We start from the raw sequence: 9,902 nt of genomic DNA, 5'->3' as shown, positions 1-9,902 counted from the left end.
CCTGCCTCTCTCCTTCTTCCCATCACCCATTTTTCTCAGGCAGGTCAACAGAACACATCCCCATACATTCACCCTGCTTTCCCCAAGTCTTTGCCTTTGTATATGCCACCTACTTGCCTCAACTGCTCTTTATTTCAGCAGGTGTTTGCAGAGGAGGAAAACCACTGTCTTCTTCTCCTGTTTATTCAGAGCCCACCCTACCTTTACCATTGACTTCCTCAATATCGCTCAGCCATGTCCTCTCTTGGAAGTCCTCTAGAAAGGCTTTTAGCACAGGGCACACAACCTGTTCATACAGAGTATTTGGAAATCATTCTCTAGGGGCTCTGTATCCTATTTTCCCTACTCTTGAACCAAAAGAATAAATGAATGCTCACAATACAGCTTTGCACAGGGTAGGAGCAGGAAGAAATACACATTGCAACATTTAATTTATCACTGTAGGTAAGCTAGCAACAGATTTCCCACCTGGGATGTCTCTGGAACCATATTTTACTAGAAGGAAGCAAAAGTGGGAGTCCAGATGACCAAGCCACATTAGAAGTACTGCCCCTTGGAGCCAAGGGATCTGCGGGTGTCATTTCCACCGCCCTGTCCTAAGAAAGGAAAGTAAAAGGAGCAAATTATATCTCGCTTCATAGAGTGCATTAGCAATTTACTATTTGCTTTCTAGTATGTCAGTGATCTCATTTGACATCCTCTGCAAAAAGCGTTCAAACGAAACACTTTATTTCTTTTAAAAATTCAAGGTGTTCTTGGTTCCTGCCTGGGATTTTCCCGGGTCTGGATTTTCTGGTTGGAAAGAAGAAAGGAGGATGAGAAGTTAAAAAGAGGAAAGGAAGCCGAGAGGATGCCTGCAAGGTTCCCAGGGTGCCCGAAGGATACAAGGGGCGCTCCACTCTTGCTTGGGTGAATTCCCAGCTCGGCAGGACCTTTTACCAGAATCCCCGAGATCGCGCTTGTTTAGGAAGCCCGCACCTGCTCCCGGCCCCAGGTGGGACCAGGGCTGGTCCCTGCTGCGGTGCGCCCTCCCTCGGAAGTGCCGGACGCAGGGCGCAGGGCGCAGAAGGCTAGGTGCGCAGCGACTGCTTTCGGGGTGGAAGCCGGCTCTCCAGGCGCCTTGCGAGGATGCGGGTGGGAGGGACTTGGCGCCCCAGGGCACGCCCCAGCCAGGTCCACCCCCGGTCTGCGGAGACCTGGCAAGCCGCAGCCCCCGAGCGGCTGCCTATATAAGTCACCCGGCGCTGGCAGGGCGCACGGGAGCTTCCAGCCAGCGACCCTTGGTCCTCCCCGGCGCGAGGGCGGGAAGACGAGAGGTGCGCCCGGTTCCACCTGCAGCCACTGCCCGCGCGCCGCCCAAGCTGCGAGCGTCTCCCGCCTCTCTGAAGTCAGGAAGCCTGTTTGCTGTCCCAGCGGGACAGGGGAGGAGAGGCAGGGAGAAATTCCACCTTGCGGGGGCCCGAGTCCTTCGTCCTTGCGCCCTCTCGTCGCTCCGCAATTTGAGCGAAGATGGTGGGCCTGACAGCCTCGGACGTGCCCCCGACCATGGCGGTCAAGATCTTCTCTGCTGGCGTGGCGGCCTGTGTGGCGGATGTGATCACCTTCCCGCTGGACACGGCCAAAGTCCGGCTACAGGTAGCGAGCGAGATGGGGACGTGTCTCAAGGAGAGGGAGGACATCTATTCTGTGCATCCCTTTGACAAGCGCTTTGGTTTAACCACCCCTTCTCAAGGCAGGGCCGTCGGCCCCTTAACAAATGGTGCGGCATTGTCACAGCACTGGATGCATTAGGGTGGGAAACTGGAATGCTTTGAGAGTAACGGAAGAACCACAAGAAGCCACGGAAGACAGGTTGACCATGTCGGCTGCCAAAGCCCCCAAAGTTAGGGTGTACTAAGTGTTCTAACGGCTAACAATACCAGCCTCTCCCAGTTTACAAGCCAGGCTCTTTGCCTTCCTTAATTTGGAGGGGTCACATTCGCATCTGCCGCTTAGGGGTCCTGGAGAATTTATACAGGGAGGGTGGGAATGTTCAAAATGTGCATTATAGCTGATCTCTCTGCATATATACATAGCTAGAGAGATACAGAGATATATAGGGAGACGTTGCTGTAAAGGGAAAAGGAACTGAAAATAGGAACACAGCCGGAAAAATCTTGGCTTAAAGTTTCTCCTCCACCGAGGACCACCTATGGCCAGTTTTCGTTTTTTCCTCACCAGTTAGGATCCCCTTACTCAATTTTAACTTCGCTCTGACCTGTTCTTTCTCATTTCCAGATCCAAGGCGAATGCCAGACCTCCAGTACCATTAAGTACAAAGGTGTCCTGGGAACAATCAGCACTCTGGCAAAAACAGAAGGGCCGATGAAACTCTATAGTGGGCTGCCTGCTGGCCTCCAGAGACAAATAAGCTTTGCCTCTCTTAGGATCGGCCTCTATGACACCGTCCAGGAGTTCTTCAGCGCAGGGAAAGAAAGTAAGCAGGGAACATTCCTGGGAAGGACAGGTAGAAAGACATGCCCTGAGCCCAGCTCTGGGCAAGCAATGTTACATGCAGGGTAGTGGTCCTCATAACAAATTGTCAAGGAAGCATCCAATATTAGCTTGGTACTCACCATTCATGGAAAGAAAAGTGTGCAAAATCGAGTTTTCAGATGCAGATTTATACTTGTAAAAATCACCTGGTGGATCCTAGATATTTGGGGCCTCATTTGGATATCCATCTGGAGAAGATGGATGGGCTGCAAAATAACATTTAAGTCAAAGTTCTCCAAACAGTGAAGTCTCTCAGGAACACCAGTGGAGCTTGTTAAAACTCCCAACTGCTGAGGACTGCCTTGTCCTCCGAATCTGAATTGCTCAGGTTGGGACCAGGGAATCTATGTTCTCACAAGTTTCTTGGACATTTTGGCATGCAACAAATTTGAAAACTTTTGGTCTGAAGGGAAGAAAATCAGACCTCATGAGGAGAGTTGAGAGGACAGGAAAAAACTCGTTTCCTTTAAGAGTTTCCTTGTCAGGTCTCCAGTGTTAGAGAAGACCAGAGAACCGAGTCAGGTGCAGCGGTGAGGAAGGACTACAGTGGACTTAAGTTTGCCAGTTTAAAAGATGGTTATCTATTGTATGCTCAGCTCCTAGACAAGCATGATGAGAAAAGAGTACAATCATACAGTTAGGAAAAGAATTGCTATACTTCCTATATGCAGGTTAGTATGTTAAGTGCTGAATTGATATTATTTTAACTGACACAGTGACTCTATGAGGTAGATGTTATTGTCTCTATTTTACAGATTAGGAAACAGAATGACCGAGAAAGCCCTTGATGAGTAAATGTTTTTGATCCATACTTTAATTATGGGAATGAGCATGGGGGGGCGGGTGGGGAAGGAGGGCTCCAAGACTATTTATAGTTGATTAAATAATTATCTGTCTTGAGTAACTTAGGCTAAAAGGTTTCAAAATTTTGTATCAAAAATCACTTTTTTCACTTCTTTTTGTTGTTGTTGTTCCCTTTGTAACCCTTCATAGCCTGATACCACTTGACATCCCGTGCGGGGGCTATTTGTCCACTTTGGATTTTCCTAAGACCTCGAAGTCCAATAATTAACATCACCATTGATGAGAGGAAGGTTAAGCCTCCCTGGTGACTGGTGCCTCCTCCCAGTTGGGATATACAGAAAAAGAGAGCCAAATATAGGAAAGAACTAAGTATTGTGTTTCTTGGCGCTTCAAAGTCTTTATTTTTTAAAAAATTCTAGTCAACTTTGAGGTTTCTAGCCTATAGTGATTTAGCACATACTTAGTGCATGATCATCACAAGCATTGGGGAAATAGAAAAGATATAAAGATAGAATAATACTAACTACTAAAATTAAAAAGACAGAGTTGCATTCTGGGTCTTGGTTTTTTGTTGTTTTTTGGTTTTTGTTTTTTTAAATTTTTGCTTGATAAATATTTTTTCTCTCTGAATAGCAACAGCTGGTTTAGGAAGCAAGATCTCAGCTGGTCTAATGACCGGAGGAGTAGCAGTATTCATAGGGCAACCCACAGAGGTCGTGAAGGTCAGACTTCAAGCACAGAGCCATCTGCATGGTCTCAAACCCCGATACACCGGGACTTACAACGCTTACCGAATTATAGCAACAACGGAAGGCCTGACAGGCCTTTGGAAAGGTAACTGACTTTAAGGTGAATTTTATAATTATTAAAACACATGTATTCAATTACCGCTTTATCGTATACTGGAGCTATTAAACATTTTCTTCTTTTCAGGGACTACTCCCAACCTGACGAGAAATGTCATCATCAATTGTACAGAGTTAGTTACATATGATCTAATGAAGGAGGCCCTCGTGAAAAACAAACTACTAGCAGGTAACTTCCTATTGATAACAACCAGGTCTGCACATTTACAATTTCATCCTGGAGCTTCTCCAGCCACATTGTACTGAACCCCCTAATTGTAACAGTTCTCTCTTTTAAAAAATTAAGTAATTTTGAACATTAGATATAACTTTTTTTAAATGATTATTTATTTTTGAGAGAGAGAGAGAGAAAGAGAGACAGAGTAAGAGCAGGGGAGGGGCAGAGAGAGAGGGAGACATAGAATCTGAAGCAGGCTCCAGGCTCCCAGCTGTCAGCAGAAGGCCCAATGCAGGGCTTGAACTCAGGAACCTTGAGATCATGACCTGAGCTGAAGTCAGATGCTTCACCGACTGAGCCACCCAGGTGCCCCCATTAGATAGAGTTTTTAAGAAAAAAAAAGGGGGCGGGGAGCACCTGGGTGGCTCAGTCGGTTAACGTCCGACTTCGGCTCAGGTCATGATCTCACTGCTCATGAGTTTGAGCCCCGTGTCCGGATCTGTGCTGATAGCTTGGACCCTGGAGCCTGCTTCAGATTCTGTGTCTCCCTCTCTCTCTGTACCTCCCCTGCTCATGCTCTGTCTCTCTCTCTCTCTCAAATATAAAATAAAATTAAAAAAATTAAAAAAACCCAAACTCTAAATATTAGATTTTTTTTTGCTACAACAAAAAGAAAATGCAACTATATTCTTAATCAGCATTATTCTCATTTAATACTAATATATGGGACTTTGTTGGCATCTTATTCTTTATATAGCATAATTCAGAAGGTGAGTCCATCCCACACTATATCCAAATGAGCTGGTTAAATAAGGAGCTCATCAGTGTTTTTATCTAAAATGTAGTACCATTGGATAGTTGCCTAAAATATTCTAACAGGTTCTAGAGACATTGAAATTCTCCCTGAACAATGACTTTAATTCACTAAAAAAATTATTAGGCCATTTCCATAGTGTAGTGGTTATCACGTTCGCCTCACACTAAAAAATTATTAGATGCCTATGTATCAGGCTTTGTCCCATATCCTAAGGGCACAGAGAAAACTGACAGGTTATTTTCCTAAAGCATTTACAATCCACTCTGCCAGGTACTATTTGCTGTCTTTTTGGTAAGGCTAAGTATAACCTTCTTTATTATATTTTATTTATCAGACATCCACGTTGGTCTCCTGATATCAGTAAGTTTATAAGGATCTGATAGAGAACTGAAAATTAGAAGCTTCTTCCAAAAGTCTGATGCTGACTTGTCTCATTGGTCCATTTTAGATGACCTACCCTGCCACTTTGTGTCAGCTCTCATCGCCGGATTTTGCACAACTGTTCTGTCCTCTCCAGTGGATGTGGTAAAAACCAGATTTGTTAATTCTCCACCGGGACAGTACACAAGTGTGCCCAACTGTGCAATTACAATGCTCACTAAAGAAGGACCACTGGCTTTTTTCAAAGGGTAGGATATGGTCTTCTCTATCTGTAATGCTGTGTTCACAGTATCTATGTGTTTTGGGGTGCTGTCTTGTCCAAATAGTTGACATATAGCTGACCAGCCTTTGTCTATGCACTATACTTAGTATCTATTTTTCCTTGCCATAAGTATCTCCAATCCTCCAACACTGGGCCAGAACATTTAAAACTGTGATATTAAAATTTTCTCAGCCTTGATCAGAAGCTCACTTAAAATCAGTGAACTCTCACTTGGTCCCAGTCTATTGGAAACGTAGATGGGATTTTGCCTGATCAGGGCTAGAGAACTATAAAGTGGAGAGAAAGTGTAATAGAGGAATAAGAGAAAATAGGATGTGATTTTTACTATTTAAATTTTTTTAAAAATATTTTTTAATTTCAAGTTTTTATTTTAATTCCAGTTAATGCACAGTGTTCTATTAGTCTCAGGTGTACAATATAGTGATTCAACACTTCCATACATCACCCAGCGCTCATCACAAGTGCCCTCCTTCTCCCCTATCACATTTTTAACCCATCCCCCACCCACCTCCCTTCTGGTAACCATCAGTTTGTTCTCTATAGTTAAGGGTCTGTTTCTTGGTTTTCTTTATCTTATTTTTTTCCCTTTGCTTGTTTGTTTCTTAAATTCCACTTATGAGTGAAACCATATGGTATTTATCTTTCTCTGACTGACTTGTTTCCCTTAGCATTATACTCTCTAGCTCCATCCATGTCATTGCAAATGGCAAGATTTCATCCTTTTCATGGCTGAGTAATATTCCATTGTGTGTGTGTGTGTGTGTGTGTGTGTGTGTGTGTGTGTGTACCACATATTTATCCATTCATCTATCCACGAACACTTTGGCTGCTTCCATATCTTGGCAATTGTAAATAATGCTGCTATAAACACAAGGATGCATGTATCCCTTTGAATTAGCTTTCTTATATTTGGGTAAATATCCAGTAGTGCGATAGCTGGAATTTTCACTATTGTGACTTGATGGACTCAGATTTTTAGATTGTATTAAAGTAGAAGTAGAGAAAAATCATTGCCACTGACATGGAAAAGTGATGCAGAAAATGGTGTGGCTTAGATAATTATTACACTCACCTAGAAACTAGTATTGTGTAGATCCCATTTCCCATTAAGCAATATTATATCAGAAACTACCTTCCTAAGAAAATACAGTATGAACTAATTTATGGATATACTTCATAAGGACTAAACTAGTGATAATATAACAAAATTCTATAACGCTTTAAAATTGTAAGGCAATGCCTCAAACCTTATCAAAAGCATAGATGCACCAATCACATTATCCACAAGGTTCTAATTCACCATAATCAGCACTTATATGTTAATACAAATAAAATACATTACAAAATTAATTTAAAATGGATATATCAGTTATCAACCATTAACCATTTAACAATATTTTTTTTTCAAATTTAAAACCTTTTGGGGATACATGTGACAACCAGGATGAAGCCTGAAAACATTATGCTAAATAAATTGAGCCAGCCCCAGAAGGACAAATGTTGTGTAATTTCACATATATGAGGCATCTAGAGTAGTCAGATTCATAGAGACAGAAGTGGAATGTGGTTAGCAGAGGCTGGGGGATGTAGGAGCATAGGGAATTCTTGTTTAATATGTACAGTTTCAGTTAGGGATGACCAAAAGGTTCTGGAGATGGGCAGTGGTTGCTCACAATGTACTTAATGCTACTGAACTACACACTTAAAATGGTAAAATGGTAGACTTATGAACATTTAAAATATGTAATTAAAATATGCGCACACACACACACACACACACACACACACACATCCATCCAGGAGTCAGAAGAAATGTATTGAGACCTAAACAAAACAAAACAAAACAAAACAAAAAACAAAACCACACACAAAAACCTTGGGGGTCTGATTTTTATAGGCCAGATCTCTTTAAAAAATCTATCCAAGGCAGATTTAACTGATGACATCTTTTTCTGGAATATCTCATTGCTGCAAGCAGGCGTTCAAAGTCAATCATTTGGTCTGCACAGTTTGACATAATTCTTAAACATAATACACACACACACACACACACACACACACAAAACCCACAAAAAGCAAAACCAAAAAATGCACTTAGTCTCTTGACAGTTTAAGGACAAGAATTGCCAAGATCTGGACAGCACGAATTTCTTCACTCTGGAAAATGGTCGGTCCACTTACTCATCACTTTTTCTTTGCTTTCTCCTTTTCCTCTTTCAACAGTTTCTATCTCCCATCCAGAAAGCAGAGCAAAACAAAGCAGAACTTTCCCCACCCCTCAAAAAAGGGGAGTTATTGGAAAATGCCCCTTCAGGAATGAGACATGCTTTGGAGGGAGTGAAGGCTGTGTATGTATGTGTCTAGATGTGAGCACCTCGGTTTTGTTGTTTTGAAGAAGTTTTAGACAATATTATTTTAGGTGCACAGTAGGGAAGGGTGAAAAATAGCTACCTTTAAGTGCCTTTATTTGAGAAGAGTGGCACAGTGAGAAGCATAAGCTGTCTGTGCTGCAATAACTTTAAGAATTCTAACAAACTCAGAGAATGGTGATGTGCACTTTCCTAGATTTGTACCTTCCTTCTTGCGACTCGGATCCTGGAACGTCATTATGTTTGTGTGCTTTGAACAGCTGAAGCGGGAACTGATGAAGTCAAGGCAGACCATGGACTGTGCCACATAATCGTCTTCAGGAAAAGGATGTAACACAATGGTGGGAATCTGTGCTGACTGACCAGATAATTAAAATCCAAAACAAACAGAACCTACTCATTTTATTTCACCTTAAAAAGATAGAGGAATACTAATTGAGTTTTGGACTTTTTAAAGAAAAAATTGTATTTATTTCTTGTGACTTTTATTCTCAGTGTTTTAAGAGGGAGAAAACAAAACATTCAGTATGCACCCTGGCAAATGCAGTGCCCGGATAAATGACTGAATCTGCCTGTTTGGGGAGGGCTGGGGTCTTACGATTGGATATGAAGAACTTAATGTTTTAATTATAATTCAGGTTGCCAGAAGAGGCAAATGGAGCGGTGCATTTTAGGTTTATAAATATTTAATGTTTCCTTTTAACTTATTAACCCAGTTGTAAGTTAATATATTCAATAAAGGACTGTTAATACCTTTAAAGGTTTGCCGTTTTGGACCTATATCTGAATCTAAGACTTGCAGTTCACCTAGACTACAAAGTGGTCCAATAACAAGTGAAGGTCTTTAGAACCAATAGGCAGAAACTTACTTTAAATGTCATTATTAGTTTTTTTTTTTTTAATTTTTAGAATCTATATTTTACGGCACTTTTAACAACTTCTAATCTAAGTCACTATAATCATTTGGGCCTATTGTTATTAGAATCGTGGTGTCGGGGCACCTGGGTGGCTCAGTCAGTTGAGCGTCTGACTTTGGCTCAAGTCATGACCTCATGGTTTGTGAGTTCAAGCCCCATGTCAGGCTCTGTGCTGACAGCTCAGAGCCTGGAGCCTGCTTCAGATTCTGTGTCTCCCTTTCTTTCTGCTCCACCCTCCCCTTCTCTCTCTCTCTCTCTCTCTCTCTCTCAAAAATAAATAAACATTAAAAAAAATTTTAGAATCGTGGTATCTATCCCAGAGTTACAGCATTTTTGAGCCAGAAGGTACCTTTGGTTAGATACAGGAACAGTCTTAGATTTCTACTGGGATAAAAGTGAATCTTCATGGCATCTTTCCAGCAAAGCTAAATTCATTATTAACACCTGCAGTAACCTTTTTTTCATGCCTACAAACTGAGTGCAGAAGAGACAGGGAAAGAATAAACAAGAGATTTACAAAGTATAAGACATGACCCAAGCTTGTTTTCAACCCCAAACAAGGAATGACACAAGGTCCAGGAAGCCCACAGGCTGTCAGGCAGCATTCTATTTGTTTTTATCGGCTCCATGTTATATCTACTGTTGTCTTTTTCCCCTTGACTTTATGAGGTTTTTCCCTGGTGCTTATTTCCCCTGTTGTTACCTGCAAAAGTGTCTTGTAGCAAATGTCTTCAATATCCCTCACCCGTCACCTTGCTCTCACCACTTTAGCA

General features: G+C 42.1%; 1 protein-coding gene across 1 annotated transcript; it reads left to right on the top strand.

Moving 5' to 3' along the window:
• Window positions 1–1,128: 1,128 nt before the first annotated feature.
• On the top strand, window positions 1,129–8,980 carry UCP1 (uncoupling protein 1). Its single transcript, XM_060654122.3, has 6 exons — window positions 1,129–1,635; window positions 2,278–2,476; window positions 3,973–4,173; window positions 4,273–4,374; window positions 5,628–5,808; window positions 8,409–8,980. The coding sequence occupies exons 1-6, from the start codon at window positions 1,510–1,512 to the stop codon at window positions 8,521–8,523; spliced, it is 924 nt and encodes a 307-aa protein (XP_060510105.3). The 5' UTR covers window positions 1,129–1,509; the 3' UTR covers window positions 8,524–8,980.
• The last annotated feature ends 922 nt before the right edge of the window (window positions 8,981–9,902 follow it).

Source organism: Panthera onca, chromosome B1 (genome assembly GCF_046562875.1).
Source record: "Panthera onca isolate mPanOnc1 chromosome B1, mPanOnc1 haplotype 2, whole genome shotgun sequence".
NCBI lineage: Eukaryota > Metazoa > Chordata > Mammalia > Carnivora > Felidae > Panthera > Panthera onca.
This window is presented reverse-complemented; position numbering and strand designations above follow the sequence as displayed.

Excerpts from the sequence above, each read along its gene's own strand:
- UCP1 (XM_060654122.3), top strand. The coding sequence starts at position 1,510 with ATGGTGGGCCTGACAGCCTCGGACGTGCCCCCGACCATGGCGGTCAAG. Across the intron at positions 1,636-2,277 it reads CGGCCAAAGTCCGGCTACAG|ATCCAAGGCGAATGCCAGAC; the intron begins GTAGCGAGCGAG and ends TCTCATTTCCAG. Across the intron at positions 4,174-4,272 it reads CCTGACAGGCCTTTGGAAAG|GGACTACTCCCAACCTGACG; the intron begins GTAACTGACTTT and ends TCTTCTTTTCAG.